Source organism: Podarcis vaucheri (assembly GCF_965113315.1).
Source record: "Podarcis vaucheri genome assembly, chromosome: 13".
NCBI classification, from domain to species: Eukaryota; Metazoa; Chordata; class Lepidosauria; order Squamata; family Lacertidae; genus Podarcis; species Podarcis vaucheri.
This window is the reverse complement of record NC_138751.1, coordinates 44677794-44697120: the sequence shown is the minus strand read 5'-3', so window position 1 is coordinate 44697120 and position 19327 is coordinate 44677794. Positions and strand designations below refer to the sequence as shown.

At 43.8% G+C, this 19327-nt stretch overlaps 1 protein-coding gene and 1 long non-coding RNA gene across 9 annotated transcripts in view; one reads left to right on the top strand and one right to left on the bottom strand.

The window, feature by feature from the left end:
• The window catches only part of GPATCH8 (G-patch domain containing 8), a 79823-nt gene that overhangs the window by 18905 nt on the left and 41591 nt on the right, over positions 1–19327 (bottom strand). For 6 of the 8 annotated variants that reach the window (XM_082194687.1, XM_082194688.1, XM_082194690.1 and 3 more), the window contains 3 exons: positions 4879–4946; positions 2671–2757; positions 1354–1497 (listed from right to left, as the gene is read on the bottom strand). In XM_082194687.1, the coding sequence (XP_082050813.1) occupies positions 1354–1497; positions 2671–2757; positions 4879–4946 (299 nt within the window). Of the gene's footprint in view, positions 1–1353; positions 1498–2670; positions 2758–4878; positions 4947–5744; positions 5761–19327 lie in introns of all 8 variants that reach the window. The other 2 variants (XM_082194693.1, XM_082194694.1) reach the window with 1 other exon arrangement.
• On the top strand, positions 4940–18851 carry LOC309516375. Its single transcript, XR_014212845.1, has 4 exons — positions 4940–6950; positions 8871–9149; positions 13824–15487; positions 18839–18851. It is a non-coding gene; the product is annotated as an uncharacterized lncRNA (long non-coding RNA).

Here is a 19327-nt window from a genome sequence, read left to right as displayed (position 1 = left end):
GCGAGAGTGTTGTGAGCACCACCCTGCCACCTCTCCATCCCTTTCCCTGTGCTAGACAAAACAGAAAGAGCAAAGGTACATGCATGTGGGTCTCTCTACTATTCCAAGGTGTCCGGGTAAGTATGAGATCTAACAGAATTAAAAACAGATCTACTTGAGTATGTCTGATTTTACACAGCGTCCCCTTAAAACCCACTAAATTAAAGCTTCCAGTAGCAAACTGCACCGTAGCAAACTGCACAGTAAAAAGAACTGAATGTATGATTTTCACAGTTTAGTCAATGGAGGCAGGTATGACCTGCAATTTGATGATTGTTGGGGGAAGAGGAAACATGAAGAAAACACGCAATTCTAAGAAGACCCATTTTTCTGAATCTGACACAGGCATGTGTGAATCCCTGCACATGCCTTCTCTCGCACAAATTTATGCTACCCCCTCCATCCACCCCCCTTGGCACCACATCTTATCTTTCCTTGCACCTGTTTTCTTCCTCCTTTCCCTTCTAACATCTCTGTTGCTCTGCTCTCTGCTGCTCAAATGCCAAACTGAACTTTGAAAAACACAAGGAGTTGAAAGGGGAAATAGGAAAGACTCTCAGAGGCCTCATGGGCACCAGGTCAAGCTCTCAAGGGTGTCAGTGATCTCATTGGCCTCATGTTGATAATCCTAGCCTTAGAACATGGATGCTTCTGAGCATGCCCAGAATTCAGATCACTCCACAAAGTGAGATCACAGTCTTCCACAGTCTCACATTTAGGTTTACACAGGTCAGAGGAGCTTCAAAGGTAACTTGAGCCCCTTCACCTGCTTTTTACATTTTATATCTACTGCAAAAATCAGGCAAACGTGATTTAAAAGACCTGGCCAGTAAATGAGGATCATTCTGCCCGTTACAGTTTGCCAAAAATATCAAAATGGCACGAATGATCTAATGATCTTTCTTTCTATTGTGTAATGTTGTCCATTCTACATTATCAAAAGCTTCCAACTGTTTACTTCCTACATTAGATGTGAAAGCCTTCGAGCCTGACATATTTACACAAAATCTATAACTATATCAATTTCCATAACTCTAAATCCTGCCCCCCCCCCACACTTTAAGCTATAACCTACTACCAAAGTCCAAAACAGCTGTCTTAATTTCCTTCCAAGCCAGGACAAAAAATTAACACTTGATGCTAGGATTAAGTTCACTTGCAATCATTCACTAAACCATGGGGCATCAAGGCAGACTGTGGGGAAGATGACGGCAAAGCAGACAACAGAAAATAAAGTCACTGTATGGATAAAACTACTGCCTCTCCCCACAGGAAGATGATCAAATCACATAAGACAATAGGCTGCCCATTTACCTGTTTGTGAGCATGGTCATAGGAATTGATGTGGTTGTCAAACTCTTGATGCTTCTGATACTGCTTATCACAGAGCTCACAGTAAAAATTTGCTCGAAGGTCCTCAAGGGCCTTGGCAATCGCCTTTTCTTTGTCCACATAATCCTGTAACAGCAGACAGAATCTATTACACTTTGTTTAACTAGCGCAGCAACAACAAAATGGTCAGGAAAGGTCTAGAAAGCATTAAAAAGGCCTACTGGCAACAGTCTATTTAGCCGCTACTTTTCAACTCACTGCTTAGGCTATACCAGGGGCCGGCAACCTTTAAGACAAAAAGAGCCACTTTGACCCGTTTCCGAAGGGAAAAAACTGGGAGCCGCAAAACCATTGCAACATTTAAAACAAATATATCTGACAGTGGGCGGGAAGGTGGCGTCGGGACGGTGCGTGACTAATGCATGCACCGCCCCCATGCGTTGTCACAGCCAGTACAGCGCCCGCCACAGTGGGGAGTGTCAGGGCGCACAATGCGCCTCCTCCCCTCGCTAGTATCCGCCCCGGGGCCGCGGCAAAGGTGTAAAAGAGCCACATGCGGCTACGGAGCCGCGGGTTGCTGACCCCTGGGCTATACAGTAGTACTTCTGGTTACGTAACCCTCTGGATGCGTAAACTTTGGGATGCGAAAGCAGCAAACCCAGAAGTATTTTACAGGGTTTTGCTGCGTGTGCATGCACAGAAGCGGTCCTCAGGTTGCGGAAACCTCTGGATCCGACCGGACCTCCGGAATGGATCCCGTCCGCAACCGGAGGTACCACTGTACTGGTTTTTTAAGCCGCTAGTTGCCATAGGAATGCAGAATCCAAGAGGCCTCTACCACTGGCCAGGCAAAAAGGGTCCCTGAGGCTACACCTCTTGCTACCAGGAAAGATCATCATGGCAAGGGGGAGACCAACCTGGCCCCATTTATCGGCCAGAGAAGGAGCAGCTGCAGGGAGTTTGTTCCCTTCCCAAGTACAGGAAAATGTGTCAGTTACCTGCGACTGAAGAACTGAAGGGAAGCACAGGCTCTGGCCTCTGCCATCAGCCATGTGATCTAGGGCCACTAGAAGGCTTCCCAGAAGGAATTGGCTATTAAGTTTAATAGTTGAAACTGGGTGGACCTGAAACGCATTCTGCTAGTACAGTGCCTTTGCAAGAATTCCAGCAACCAGTCAATGGTCCACTGATGGATCTTGTCCCTTGACTGGTTTATAAAGTTCATGACTTGTGCATATGTGATCAAGTGAGTCCGCACAAAGACGTTTTATCCACAGCACAGGGAATTCATTTGGGTACCTTGTACTTCTGTCTCAGTTCTTCGGTGTCTTCCTTCTCCACTTCCAAGACCCGCCTCCGTTCTGTGGCGTCTTCGGCATAATCAAGCTAATCAACAAAAGCAGAGAGAGATCAGTCAGCCATGCATGCACACTGAGCATTACCCAACCAGAGAAAACGTCACATGTAGCAAACATGCAACTGATTCCTCTCCAATGTGAGTCTGCTCGTCCCCACAGTGAGAACAAAATACAAAACAATTAGCTAATTATTTCCATGCTGGCGAACCCCCAGTAGGGACACCAGATGCTAAGTAATAGATTTTTGTTTCAAGGAAATTAGTTTTATTTATTTGATTAAGCAAGATTTATACACCATTTAAGAAAAAAAATCTCTAAGCATGAAGGTGCACAAAAAACTAGGAGCCCGACATTAAGGTTTCAATAGGATCAAAAAGAAAAAAGAAAAAGAAGAGGGCAGTTCCCCCCACAATACTGCCAAGCTTAATCCCTAAAAAAGAAAGCAACATTCAAAATTTATGCCAACCCAGTCAAAGAAATGACTGCATTGTTTTATTCAGAGCCTATTCTGTCTACTCTGGCTGACAGAGACTCTCCGAGGTCTCAAGCAGAAATTTTTCCTAGTCCTGGAGAGCCTTTTAACTGGAGGTGCCAAGAAGAGATCCTGGAAACCTCAGCACACAAAGCTAGAGTCCCTTCCTGACTATACTGACTCTGAACTTTTGGAAATCCCAAATTTAATTATTATAACTGATAGCTACTGACAATAGCAGCATGAAACCACTATCCATCTGTCTGGTCCCTTTTAAAGCCTTCTAAATGAACAGGATTCACCACATCTAGCAGAAACTGACACCACGTACTTCTGAATTTCCATGAATCTGCCGGCAATTCCAATGGATGGCCCCGGCTCATGTTTTGAGAAGACAACTGTAGCAATTGTAAGGCACTGCGCTAGAGACTGTATGATTTTTAATTATAGTTTTACACACATAGAATCATAGAGTTGGAAGAGACCACAAGGGCCATCAAGTCCAGCCCCCTGCCAAGCAGAAAACACCATCAGAGCACTCCTGACATATGGTTGTCAAGCCTTTGCTTAAAGACCTCCAAAGAAGGAGACTCCACCACACTCCTTGGCAGCAAATTCCACTGTCGAACAGCTCTTACATGTCATGGACTACCAGAGTGAAGCTTGCGGACCACAGTTTGGGAACTTCTGGTAGGATGTTTGGCATCAGCTACAAAGCAGAGAAGTCACCACTACTTCTCCAGTGTGCTCAGCAATCAAAATATGCTGCATTCTTCCGACATTGATTATAGTTCATCAGTTCATTAGGTTACTTAAATTTGGCGCGTTTTGTTCACATCATCAACAGCATTAACTGAGTAACCTTTCCCACGGCACAAGTGTGGGGCAATTTTGTACTTTTTAGGGGATAAGCAAACTTTTGTGCACAAGAATAGTAACAGACCCATTTAATATGTTTGTTAAATGTTCAATTATTATTTTAATCAGCTGATTGAAGGCTAATATACAACTTTCTTTCCAGGAAAAGAAAAGTGGAGGAGGAGGAGTCTGTGTTCTCAATGTCGTCATTCAAGATATTCAAAATCTTCAAAAAGCACCCCCTCCCCCAAGGAGCTCCATATGTACAGAGGCACTGCATTTTTATTATTGTATAAAGCATCTCTATAGCCCTCCTTGCCGACAAAGGTCAGTTTAGTTAAAGCTATGGTTTTCCCAGTAGTGATGTATGGAAGTGAGAGTTGGACTATAAGAAGGCTGATTGCCGAAAAATTGATGCTTTTGAATTATGGTGCTGGAGGAGACTCTTGAGAGTCCCATGGACTGCAAGAAGATCAAACCTATCCATTCTCAGGGAAATCAGCCCTGAGTGCTCACTGGAAGGACAGATCCTGAAGCTGAGGCTCCAATGCTTTGGTCACCTCATGAGAAGAGAAGACTCCCTGGAAAAGACCCTGATGTTGGGAAAGATTGAGGGCACAAGGAGAAGGGGACGACAGAGGACGAGATGGTTGGACAGTGTTCTTGAAGCTACCAGCATGAGTTTGACCAAACTGCAGGAGGCAGTGGAAGACAGGAGTGCCTGGCGTGCTCTGGTCCACGGGGTCACGAAGAGTCGGACACGACTAAACAACCAAACAACAACAACACATACTGTACACTGAATGGTAGATCACTTACCTCCATTTCCATCCGTCCCATGCCCATGACATCATATTTGACGACAATCGGGATGGGATCTGTCCTTCCTGCAAGAGAAGAAAACCGGTTAGGGGTGTGTTGGGTAGGGTGGGGAGAATGATCAGCCTCTGGTGAGTCGCTTTGTACACATTGGGTTTGGGTTGGTTAGAGATCTTGCCTTGGAGTGCAGAGACCAGAAAGCTACAGAGAACCAAACACAAGCCATTCTCACAGCTTACAATCACAAGCCCACATATTTCGGGCACCAGACCTGTTCTGCTTTTAGCCCTTGCTGCCGGCAGCTCTCAGCCCAGATATTCTAGCAACTTTACAGTGAGATCAAACACCTTCACACTGGAAGATAAAATAATTCTGGGCATGGAGGAAGAACACAAAAGAGAGATTCGGGTGATGAAACAGAATACTAGGTATTCCTGAATGATCTTGGCTGAAGATCAGAAATGTTCTAGTTAATAAAAACGCACTAATGCCCAGCAAGTCTAGCTTTACAAACAAAACACTGAATAGGAAGGTAGAATTCTTCCCTCTGCAATGTTAAGCTTTAAGACTTTCAACCAAAAAATGGGCCTCCTGGATTCTGAGTGGATTCTGCCACTCTGGGTGTCCTATTCTTTACTTGTAAGCTGTGAAAAGGACTAGTTGCGAAGAAAACTGACTTTGAAACTAATCAAACTATGCTGAAGATTCCGTACGTATTTTTAATTCACTCATAACCAGCCAAACAAAGCAAAATGGGGCAGACGAGCACTTTGACTATCACAGCCTTTGGGGGGGTGTTTATTTTTACATCACAACATGCGCTGTGAGTTGTGATGTAAGGCCACTGGAAAAAAGGAGTTACTTACCTTATCCGGTGCATACCTTGAGTGAAAAAACAGAACGTTTACTTCCCTTATTATCTGTCTTGGGGGGATCGGTGTCAATAATATACTCTCTTTGTTATACACACAAATACACATATTATTATACCCTTGGGCCAAAAGATGTCCAAGCTTGAGTTGTGCCAAAATAAGGAGACCAGATTGTCAAAATCAATCCACATGGCACAAGAGGTATTGCTTTAGAGAACCCATGTCTCAAAAAGTTGGCTATCAACACCTTTTGACTTTTTAGAGCTAGTGTAGTCCAGCTGACAGAGGGCTGCACTTAAGAGACCTGGGTTCACATCTCACCTCTGTCAAAGGACTCGGGTGGCCTTGCCTCTGCTCCTTATCTCTGCAGTATGAATTGTGGCCTTCCTCACAAGATCATTGTGAGGGGTATTTTTATTGAAGAGTTCTTTGCACTTGAAGTGCCATCAAAGCAAAGACAAACCAATTCCAGACTCTCCCAGACATAAATTTAACTTGGGAATGAAAATCAGCATGGTTCCAAACCAAACAAGTGTCTTACACAGAAGAACCATTTTCAACATATTTATAATTTGGAATGTGGGGCTGAAAGATTCAAATCTAGAAAAACTGGTCTCTCCAATAGCATTTTCCACCAATGTAGCTTTTATATAGGTATATGCACATTTTCAGTAAAAAGGGGGGTGGGGAGGGGATTTTATGCCCAATGGTATAAGAAGCAGTGACTGCAATTTTGAGCAAAAGGACCAAATTCATGATAGCTTATTAAAAACTATACACATTTCCCTACCCCCAAAAATGTTTGTTTTCTTTTCTTCAAGAGTTGTGATAGTTGTATCCAAGTTTGTGATTGTGACAGGCTCCTTCATAATATGAAGAATGTATCAGTACTTTTGCTTTCTAAGGCAGTCAAAGTTTTTAGTTTTTCAATTAGCTAGAAAATTGCCGTAGCAACTGCTAACAACACCCACCACATGTTGGGAGAAGAGAGGCGGGAAATCAAGTTTGGACAATATTAGAAATTTGATATTTGAAGTGATTCTCCACAAATTTTTGGCAGCTCTAACACAAACATCCCTTCTGAGCATTAACCCCTCAATGAACAAGGATCAGACACGAAAGAGTGCATGAAGAAATGGAAAGGAAAAAAAGGGAAATGAAAAGACCAAGCAGAAAAGATGAAGGCTACAACAGAGAAAAGTAAGCCTAACATATTTGGTGCTCTGATGACAAAAAAAGAAGTAAATTCAGTCTGAAAATTAAAAATTACCACTAAGTTTACCATCACCACAACAAGTCCCGGATCATTATGCTGTAAAAAAGAAACACCATTTGTTAGGCAGGAAACTGTCAGGGACAGAAAACAGGCCTATGGGGCAGGGGGGATGTGTAGGGGGAAGGAATGAACGTGGCGCCTAAGACTTCCTGCCCGCCCGCCCGCCCCACCCTTCTTGAAACTGGGAACAAGCTGCAACTCTGGTTTACAAAGTTTTTTTTTTGGTTTGTTTTTTTTTTGTAAATTGACGACGAGAACATGTCCCCTGATGTTGTTCGACTACAACTCCCATCATCCCTGAGCACTGGTCCTGCTGGCTAGGGATGATGGGAGCTGTAGTCCACAATCATCTGGGCATCAAAGGTTGAGAAAGGCTTGTCTAGATCCCCCAAGAGCTTTAGGGTGAAGGTATGAAACATGAAGCCTCTTAATCTATGGGATGGCGCCATTTAGTATCTAGACTGGTGCTGGAAGAAGAGGGGCCTGGCTTCGTGCCCCCCTGCATGAAGTCTCATAGAATGGGGGGCAGACTATTACTTCACAAAAGGAAAAACTAGTATGTCAGTGAAAATATTATATATTTCAACTTATTTCCCCTGACATATTAGTTTTCTATGGTGAGGGCATGTTGGGGGGGGTGTTATGAAGCATTCAATCACATGTTTCCACCTGGATGACATTTGCCACTTAAGGGGCAAGTTAAATGAGAGGTGGAAGATCTAATTTTCCAAATTGTTAAGTTGTTCAGCCAGGGGAGTGTGGGACACTTCATAAGAATGATGAACGATGGACGGGGAGGGGAGTTAAATTTCCCCGCCACCCACACCAATATCACAATTGATTGTATGCATTTCCCAGCAGGACCAGCAGGCCAGAGGTGGCTGATTTATACTGGGAAAACAATGCATGAGAGAAGAAATTAAACTGATCCAATTCTCTAGTTAGCCGCTATGGCAACTTGAGAATCTGGATAGACTCGGAACATGTGTCACAAAACAAGAACGCAGCTAGCTGTAGCAGTTTCCTTGTAAGAACGTTTGACAACTTCCACCATGGCCCCTGCTCCATACCCCAATGTAAAGTCATCCTTTCCTTTCCAGAATTCTAATATAAGGGCAAAGGCCGTCAACTCTACACACCTGTCACTAAATGTATTAATTACACTGCCAAACTGAAGCACAATTTATTCAATTACATTAAAATTTATGTGCTGTTTTGGGGGCAAAAAAAAAAAAGTCCCCCAAGAGCTGCTTACATCATTATTATTTTAAGTTATTTTAAGACAAGAAACTGAATGAAATAAGCTGCAAAAAATAAATAGAAATAAATTACAGAAGAGACATCAAGCATCTGCAACAAAAAGCCAGATAATAAGGGAGTATGTCCTTCAATGCACCCTGGACCCAAACCATTTATGGCTTTGAAGGTGATAACCAGCACTTTAAAAATGGGGCTCAGAAATAAACCAGGAACCAGTATAGATCAAAGAGTGCTAAAATATCATGCTCTGAATGGGAGGCCTCATCAGCAGCTTAGGAGCAACATTCTCCATCAGCTGCCAGTTCTGAGACAAACTGCAGTTGTCTAAGCTGAACATGAGCAAATGTGTGAGAGTGGCTGTATCTGCCTTCTCCAGGAAAAGGCCAATGATGATACACTGTCTTAAGCTATGCGGAAGCACTTCTGACTATTGCCAAATGGAGCCAAGGAGAAAAGCCGGGCTCAGAAGCACTTTCAAACTGCAAACCTGAGCCCTTCGAAAGGAGTGCTTCCCCTCCAAAAACAGGTCAAACACACAATCTTTCTCGCTGACCAAGATAACTTTGTCTTGTTTGGGTTTTCAGGTTGTTAGACTACACTCTGCTCCCAGGCACCAGTTTAGGATTTCAACTGCCTTCATAGAAGATCCCAGTATTTGAGTTACATGTCATCCACATACAAACAACCCCACCCTCTAATTCTCTGGACAATCCCCCTCCCCGTTGTTTCATTCCAATGACAAACAGGATGGAAGACGGGGAACATGACAACCCAAAGGCCAAGGACCACCTTCTGAAACCTGCACTCCAAGAAGGACCAGAAACAGCACAAATTACTGCCCTCCCCAGGACCTGACTGGCCAGGTACCGTATTTTTCGCTCTATAACACGCACCCGACCATAACACGCACGTAGTTTTTAGAGGAGGAAAATCCATAGGCATGCCACCCGTAGGCATTCCCTCCATAACACGCACAGACATTTCCCCTTACTTTTTAGGAGGAAAAAAGTGAGTGTTATGGTGCAAAAAAGACGGTAATCCTGAAAAATACCATGGCTGATGGCCTGAAAGGTCCAAGAGAACATAGGTGTGCTCCCTAGTCCAGCACAGGCTGTCCACCAATGCAGTCTCAGTCTCTGGGCCCAGAAACCAGAATGAGATGTCTCGACGTGATCTGTATCATCCAATAACTTTTATCTGCCTTTGCCCACAGTTGAATGGTTTGTTTCCCCCTGGTTCCAGAATCACCTTTCGGAAAAAGCAGAATCTATACTTCTTGGTATAGTGAGGCAAAGTATTTCCAGGGCTGCAGTGTTAAGAAACAGAGTGATGCTTCATGTCCTAAGGATAGCTGAGTTGGTTGGAGTTTCGATACCTGTATGGTACCGAAACACTAAGGTTGCAGTTTCGATACCTGTATGGTACAGCTGCATACAGTGGTGCCTCGCAAGACGAAAAGAATCCGTTCTGTGATTCTCTTCGTCTAGCGGTTTTTTCGTCTTGCGAAGCAAGCCCATTGACGGATTAGCGGATTAGCGGCTTTTAGCGGCTTATCTGCTGATCGGATCAGCTGATAAGCGGCTTAGCGGCTTAGAAAAAGGGGGGAGGGGAAAAAAACAGCAGGAACTCGCAAGACATTGTCGTCTTGCGAAGCAAGCCCATAGGAGATTCGTTTTGCGAAGCTCCTCCAAAACGGAAAACCCTTTCGTCTAGCGGGTTTTCCGTCTTGCGAGGCATTCGTCTTGCGGGGCACCACTGTATTCGGGTTGGACTGGGTGATCCTCAGAATCCAATTCAACTTCTATGAAAGGGAGCACCTGACTCTAACAGGTACCACTTGGAAGGAGATTCGTATTGCTTCATTAGGAGGGATGCTGCAGACTGATCCCATCACTAACAGCAAGCTCTCCAATAGAGCACGTTAATTGATTGATTCAGGCAAAGCAATTACTAGTTAAAAGCTGTTAACAACTTCTTCCATTTATGTGTGAAAGAGACCATTTCAGTCTTATTTGTAAGAAGAATAAGTTGTTCTTAAAAACGCTTAACTTCTAAGATGTGAGCAATGCTTGGCGAGATCTCACTTAGCAAAATGGAAGGGGGGAGGAAAGCAGATGGTGTGTTCATGCCTTCGCTGGGGAGACATTTTTCCAAGGAGCTCAGAGCTGCATATAATGAAATACCCAGGCTGTCTTCCTTTCCCCTCAAGGTGCTGGCCAGACAATAAGTTGCCTTTAGGCTAGAGATGTTAAATTTCAGATGAGCCAGAAGGTCAAAACGCTCACTTAATAAATATGTCCAGAGGCAACACACATATTTTTGCATCACCAATAGCAGAGAGCGTGTTTAGAAATATCCCAGCCCTCATCATTCAAGCAATATTTCCACGTACTGCCTGCCAAAATCCTTTCAACAGCACTAGCACCAATCTTCCCTTGTCAACTCCCCCTTTATCGTCTAAGCCCCTTCCCCATTTGCCATTGCTTAAGCCTCAAAATCCCTTCAAGTATCTTGCCAACAAATTTCCACGTCATCCAAGCTCTATAAATAAAATTCATTTGAATAAGTATGTGTCACTTTGGGGGCCTTAAAAAGGGTCCCCAAAGAGGCTGAAATAAAAATACATTAAATTTTATTTTCTACTAACTAAATAGGCTACATTGCATTCCTCTCCCTCCCTCTCTTCCTTATTTCTCTTCTGGGGTGGAGGAAAATCAAAGACTATAGAAGATTCTGCCTCTCTTTAGTCAAGTTGTTTGGAAGTTCTGACATAGCAGAGCTTGGGAGAAGGGAAGGGGCTTACGGATTCTTACGGCAAGAAGGGAAACTACTAGCCTGCAGAAGAAGTTGCTCCTGTCCAAATACCAACCCCTTTTAAAATGAAAACCAAGATACAGTGGTGCCTCGCAAGACGAAAATAATCCGTTCCGCGAGTCTCTGCGTCTAGCGGTTTTTTCGTCTTGCGAAGCAACCCTATTAGTGGATTAGCGCTATTAGCAGTTTAGCGGCTATTAAAGGCTTAGCGGCTTAGAAAAGGGGGGGAGCGAAAAACATCGCAAGACGTTTTTGTCTTGCGAAGCAAGCCCATAGGGAAATTCGTCTTGCGAAGCGCATCGAAAAACGGAAAACCCTTTCGTCTAGCGGGTTTTTCGTCTTGCGAGGCATTCGTCTTGCGGGGCACCACTGTAGCTTTTTAAACAATGTACATGGTATCTTTACGGCTCGATATTCTACAGCTTAAATACTCCACATACACCCCATGCCATCTGCAGACCCGTGACAGAAACACATGCTTAACCTTTTTTTTTTTTTTTAAAGGAGGAACTCCAAGTTGCATTCCTCATACAGCACCTGCCTTAAGCTTTGCAAATATCTGAAAGATAATCTAGCAAGACATGTGGAGGTGGAGAAAGAAAGCAGGCTGTGTGAAGCCTCTGGGCCAGTCCCAGCAGGTGTCCGTTCTCTGAGTTCTCACATTTCCTTGGGATTTAAAGAAACAGAAGTGCTTTTTGAACATTAAAACTTTGCATTAGAAAAAAGAGTAGGGCTATTATTTACTTATTCATTCAACTTATACACTGCCCTATACCTGGAGGTCTCAGGGCGGTTCACAACAAGACCACAACCTATAAAATCAAACCAAAAGCAATAGCCCCCCCAAAAAAGCCGCATTCTAAAAGGGTGTTGGATGTCAATAAGATCAACCAAAGGCCTATGTTTTCAGTTGCTGTGCAGTAAGGACCAATGCACTGTATGCTGCGTAGCAAAGCCCTGAGTTGCAGAAATCCCTCTCTCTCTTTGTTCCAGGCAAGACCAGTGATATCATGCAAACACCTAAGGTCCAGGGACACTGTGATTTGCCCAGCACTGGCCTGAGCACCAAGTGTAGGAATCTAAGGCACTGATACTGCAGGATAAAGTGGTACCTCAGGTTAAGTACTTAATTTGTTCCGGAGGTCCGTACTTAACCTGAAACTGTTCTTAACCTGAAGCACCACTTTAGCTAATGGGGCCTCCTGCTGCCGCCGTGCCACCGGAGCGCACAATTTCCGTTCTCATCCTGAAGCAAAGTTCTTAACCTGAAGCACGATTTCTGGGTTAGCAGAGTCTGTAACCTGAAGCGTATGTAACCTGAAGCGTATGTAACCCGAGGTACCACTGTACTATAATTCTTAGGCAATAAAGAGCTGGGAATGGATGTCTGAGCCTGACAAAAGCCCCTTCCTGCTGCAGGTTGTTGGAGGGGGGTGGGGGCTAATATAGAAAATACATGCATATAACCAGATATGCATCTTGGCTTACAAATAATAAAAAAGCATTTTTGCTAGCAGCATTGAGTGTTGGAAGGAGCTCTGAAATGAGATAGCCAGTGGGGGTGGGGTGGGATTTGCAATTAAAAAAAATATATGGTGTGTGTATTGTACTGGATCCAACATGTGTGTGCAGCTGCACACCTTCTTTCTCCTGACTCTTGCAGCAGCACACTTTCTTCCCTAAGTTTCTCTGTTTTCCTCCGCACAGTCTCCCAGACTTCTTTCCTTTCCTTTCTATCCTCTTGGCTTCTCCACTTTCTGTTCAAGAGCTCTGAGATTTACACAGAGCTGTAAAAGGAGCAGAAAGGAGTAGTTTGTTTGGTTTCCTGCTTCAGCTGTTAGGTACTTTTCAGGGAGAAGGGCAGTGCTTTCCCCCCCTAAAAAAATGTTTAGGTGGTACTCTCATTTTGACGCAAGAAAATCACGATTTTATAGTTCAAATCGGGGGAAATAAATACAGTATATGGACAAAAGTACAAAGATTCAGAAAATGTTTAGGGGGTATGCATATCCATGCGTACGCCCCCCCCCAAAAAAAGGAGCACTGGAGAAGGGTAACGTTTGTGATCTCATGATTAATGGGAGGGAGATCTCAGAGGCTTAATGGCCCAAGTTTAGTGTTACAAGGATGAGCCAATGTATGCTCCAAGCTCACATGCTCTGCCCTACCTCTCTTGCTCTGGCTCTGTCATGGCCATGAGAAAGGGAGGGAAGCATGTGCTAATAGTATTGATTAATCACAGTTTAGCATTATGTGCAGGGACGTGGGTGGCGCTGTGGTCTAAACCACTGAGCCTAGGGCTTGCCGATCAGAAGGTCGGCAATTTGAATCCCCGTGACGGGATGAGCTCCCATTGTTCAGTCCCAGCTCCTGCCCACCTAGCAGTTCGAAAGCACACCAGTGCAAATAGATAAATAGGTACCACTCCGGCGGGAAGGCAAACGGCGTTTCCATGCACTGCTCTGGTTTCGGTGTTCCGTTGTGCCAGAAGCGGCTTAGTCATACTGGTCACATGACCCAGAAAAACTGTCTGCGGACAAATGTCGGCTCCCTCGGCCAGCAAAGTGAGATGAGCGCCGCAAACCCAGAGTCATCCGCGACTGGACTTAACGGTCAGGGTCCCTTTACCTTTTTTAGCATTATGTGCAAACCCAAACTATGTTGTTGTTTAGTCGTTTAGTCGTGTCCGACTCTTCGTGACTTCTGTTTCTTTAAATCCCAAGGAAATGTGAGAACTCAGAGAAAGGACACCTGCTGGGACTGGCCCAGAGGCTTCACACAGCCTGCTTTCTTTCTCCACCTCCACATGTCTTGCTAGATGGTCCTTCAACAGCAACTAAGCTGGATGTTCAGCCATGAGCATGCACAGAAAGATATGTGCAGACAGACCGTTTCAGAACTGCTTCAGTGACGTATGGGCCTATCGCAGATTTAAAATACTTTATTTAAAAAACAAACAAGCCATATGAGCAAAAGAGCCTCTTATGGGAATATTTGGGAACCGGTTATCCAGAGTCTGTGAATATGTGCATCCTGCTGAACTGATTCTAAAGCATGCCCCGTTAGCGTCTGCCAACTTTTTACGGAACCAAGGAAACTTGCGCCAACTGCTAGAACCCTAGTTATAAAGTTGCACTAAATCTACCCAAAAGTCACATTCCGCATTTCTACAATGCTTTTAGTTGCAGGGATAGCTATCCTGGTTTCCTTCAACTTCTATCAGCCCCGGATAGCATGGCCAATGGTCAGTGACAATAGGAGATCTAGTCCAGCAATATCAGGATGGCACCCATGCTTTGAATAGAGAGTTGTAGAAATAACTATAATAACTAATATTATTAATTAAATTTCTGTACCGCTCTTCATCCAAGGATCACAGGGTGGTTTACAATATGGAAACACAAAAATACATAACATACTAACACACACAAAATACACCCTCGCACTTCAAAAGCTCATAAATTGTTTAATTAGCCAAAGGCCTGGGAGAAGGTATTTTTACTTGGTGCCTAAAATTATGGAACAAAGGCGCCGAGTGAATTAGGGCTAAGTCACACCCACACTGCCGAGTCAGAGTTATGGAAGATTACAGATGGCAGTTGGGTGAGCTTATGGTCAAGGTGATTCAGGGAATCCTCAGCTCATACCCTTTAGCTATCATACTACACCAGCTCCATCTTGCCTTAGCTGAACCCACGGCTTGTAGACCTATCTTCAACAAAAGGGCGTTAACAGTGTCCTCTTGGGGTTCTTTCAAACTTCTGAAAAGGGTGACTTTCCTTGCAGTGTAGCAAAGTCTTTTCAAGGGAGAGGTTAGATCTCCAGCGGTTGTAACTAGATAATAATAATAATAATAATAATAATAATAATATACCCCACCCATCTGGCTGAGTTTCCCCAGCCACTCTGGGCGGCTCGCAATCAAGTTTTAAAAACAATATAGCATTAAATATTAAAAACTTCCCTAAACAGGGCTGTCTTCAGATGTCTTTTAAAAATAAGATAGCTGCTTATTTCCTTGACATCTGATGGGAGGGCGTTTCACAGGGCGGGTGCCACTACCGACAAGTCCCTCTCTCTGGTTCCCTGTAACCTCACTTCTCGCAATGAGGGAACTGCCAGAAGGCCCTTGGTGCTGGATCTCAGGAAAAAAAGCAAGACATTGTCCTTGGATGCTTCACATATACAGTGGTACCTCTGGTTATGAACTTAATTTGTTCCGGAGGTCCATCCTTAACCTGAAACCGTTCTTAACCTGAGGTACCACTTTAGCTAATGGGGCCTCCCGCTGTCGCCGCGCCACCGGCACACGGTTTCTGTTCTCATCCTGAGATAAAGTTCTTAACCCGAGGTACTACTTCTGGGTTAGCGGAGTCTGTAACCCGAGGTGTTTGTAACCCAAGGTACCACTGTACTTTCCAGGTTATATAGCTCAGCCCGAATATGGCCTGTCATCTCTTTTCCCATGCACACAGACACAAAAGTGTATGGGCAAAAGTGTAATTTTTCAAAAACATTGCCCCCATGTTAACAATGGCCCATACCAATGCAGACACAGCTTTTCCAGAAGCAGCAGAGAATCAATATTCATAAGGACAATGGGGAAGTCGCAAAAGGCCAGATAAAAACAGGGATTGGGGTGGCCAAGGTTCCTCAACCCTGAACAATTATGATGAAAGCTGTAATTTGACCTCCAGTGTGGCAATCTCTGCCTTCTCTTGCTGGCAATAAAATGCTACAAGTACTTGGTCATACTGGAATCCTCATTTATGCAGCTAGCTTCATTTTTAGTTTGTTTCTTTCTGCTTTGTTCTCCTGTTGAATATATTCATGTGATCTTTTGCTTTCATTGTCTATTCCTGCCACCTTCCTTTCCTGTACCAGTACAACTATTATTGCATGCATTGGTTTCACTATGAATAATTTACCTCCTCCTTGCTGTCTTCCAACATCTGGTCCCAGATATGAAAGCATATGCCAGTCACGCTCCTTTCTGCACAACTGGTTTTATAAGCCAAGAGGTACAACAAAATATCAGGCTGACTTATAGCAGGCTCCTCACAAGTAGCTCTCTGCTCTTCAGGAATGGAATACTTCTCCTTTTTCACAAAGGATTTTCACCTTGAGGTGTATACATCTCAAACAATACCTGGCCAAAAACATCTAGATTTCTTTCTGTATTTAAAATATGGCAGCATATACATTGTTCTTGGCTGTGCCACATTCATCTTGACAGGAAGGAAAGTTCCATCTATATTATTGAAATATAATAATATAATATAATATAATATAATATAATATAATATAATATAATATAATATAATATAATATAATATAATATAATATAATATAATATAATAATATAATATAATATAATATAATATAATATAATATAATATAATATAATATAATATAATATAATATAATATAATATAATATAATATATAATAATTTTCAACTTGTCAGTTGCCTAACACTGTAACCTCTAGGTGACGTTCAATAAAAAGTTAACACAAGTAAATGTAATATTGATTATACGGTAGGTGATTATAATACAACTAATAATCAGTAAACACAAATGAAAGCCAACTGTCCATTTATAGGGAACAAGATAATAACATATATTGAAACAGATTGATTATTATTGTTATTGTTATTAGCCTGGGAGAAAATAAAGATCTTCACCAGGTGTCAGAATGGCATTAATGCAGGAGCCAGATGAGTTGGGAATGCATTCTACAAAGCAGTGGGTCACCACTGAAAACCCTCTCACTGCCACCCTTTGCACCTCAGAAGGAGGAGGGCTTCTGTACATGCTCTTAAGACCTGGGTAGTACCTAGTGCAAAGAAGTGTTACATCAGGTAACAGGGCCCTAAGCTGTGTAAGCTTTAGTTTATAACAGGGAGGCCCAAATTTTCACATCAAGTGGGCCGCAAGAGTACTTTAATACAGAACTCACGGGCCACACACTGCCTTGTCGACTGGGGGCGAGGAGTGAAGCCAAAATTTGAAGACCCTCCAGCCCCCACACTGGCTTCCCAAAGCCGGCTAAACAAGGTGTTGGACTTTGGGAAGGAGGCATGAAGATCTGAAAGAATCCTTGACCCTCCCACCTCCTTCCAGAAGCTGGGAAAGCACCAAGTAGGCTTTGGGAAGGAGGTAGGAGGACTCTGGGTCCCTGTCAGAGCCCTCATGCCTCCTTCCCAAAGCCCAACACTACACTTTCCTCGGCCCAGTATACCTGAAGGAGCGTCTCCACCCCCATCGTTCTGCCCGGACGCTGAGGTCCAGCGCCGAGGGCCTTCTGGCGGTTCACTCATTGCGAGAAGCAAAGCTACAGGGAACCAGGCAGAGGGCCTTCTCGGTAGTGGCGCCCGCCCTGTGGAATGCCCTCCCATCAGATGTCAAAGAGATAAACAACTATCTGACATCTTAAGTCAGCCCTGTTCAGGGAAGTTTTTAATGTGTGACATCTTAGTGTATTTTTGGTTTTTGTGGAAGCCGCCCAGAGTGGCTGGGGAAACCCAGCCAGATGGGCGGGGTACAAATAATAAATTATTATTATTATTATTATTATTATTATTATTATTATTATTATTATTATGGAAGGTAGTGTGAGGGCTCAGGGAGAATGTCAAATGTTCCTGAAGACTGCCCAAAAAAGATATTGAGGGCCACACATTGGACCACCCTGGTTTAGAGGTTAAAACCAGCACTCAGACTGGCCTGGAAACAAATTGGAAGCCATCACAAGCAGGCAAGGATTGGCATAATATGGTCAGAATGCCCTGTCCCTGTTAATAACTTCATCACTACATCATGCTGTAACTGAAGTTTCTAAACTGTGTTCAAAAGCAGCTCCACACACAACACCACATTGCACGAATTCCAGGCAGACGTTTACTAGACCACAGACCACAAAAGCCAGGCTATCTACATCAAGATAGGCTAGTCACCCAGATATGTCTTAAAGCTCGTAAAAGACACATAGCACCAAGGCCATTTGTAGCTTCTGTGATATAATGGACCCAGGAGAGCCCCCAAGCTATGGACCAGGTCCTTTAGCAGAAGTGCAACCGTCTCCAGAACAGGTTGGATACCTCTCATACATGAGTTAATTGGTAATAAACTATATCACTGATGGTTGGAAGGTAGCAGAGAGCAGGTTTGGGCTGATCTTGTCTGGCCTGTCTGTAGCACTTTCAAAAGGCAGACCAACCAGGTTATCTAAGTGGACATTCATGCTGTAGGCACAAGTCAAGCATAGACAAGGGACATTTTAGGGAAATAACGAAAGCCACAATAGTAGGATGGGAAGAAGCAGAGACTGGGTAGCAGCTCAGAGACAATGATTTCAGAAGAGACCTCATTTGTACCTCCCAACCAACCAGCTGAAAATAAGGGTTAATTTATCTGTCCCTTCTAAAGAAACCAAATGCCTTCCTTGTGGAAAGACTCTGAAGGGGTCATGTGATCCCCAAGCAAACCTAGGTCAGTAGCCCAGAGGACGACCCTAAGCAGGGTCTGTGTACAGTGGTACCTCAGGTTAAGAACTTAGTTCGTTCCGGAGGTCCGTTCTTAACCTGAAACTGTTCTTAACCTGAGGTACCACTTTAGCTAATAGGGCCTCCCACTGCCGCCGTGCAATTTCTGTTCTCATCCTGAAGCAAAGTTCTTAACCCGAGGTACTATTTCTGGATTAGCGGAGTCTGTAACCTGAAGCGTCTGTAACCCGAGGTACCATTGTACAGCCTTTTGCAAAGGCCTGCTCTTTAGGAATGCAACTTCAGCCACCCATAGCACATTCTCAACCACAAGCAACACTTCTGGTTGAGCCATGCCCTTATAGAGTTCAAATAATCAACACTTTCCGCTTTGGGGGTGGGAATCAGCTGCCTATTAAACTTGTAGAAAATCAAGATACTATGCTCTCTGGATAACCATTTTGCTACATCTTCACTAGCAAGGACAAAGTGTTGCTAAGCAGCTGAAGTGGCTCCATTCTGCTTTTCAGAAAAGGTTGAATCACTGTTCTTGTATAGAACACTGTAACACAAGAGGACAAAGAAGCCACTCTGAAATATGCTTGGAGGGAAAATGTACCCATCCTCTTACAATGCCTACCCAAGCTGCCCACCATCATTGGAAACGGTGGAGTGATCTGGGGAAAGTGGTCTGGAAACAATGCTTGCTTAGCATTGTTTCACCCACTCTAATGCAACTCAA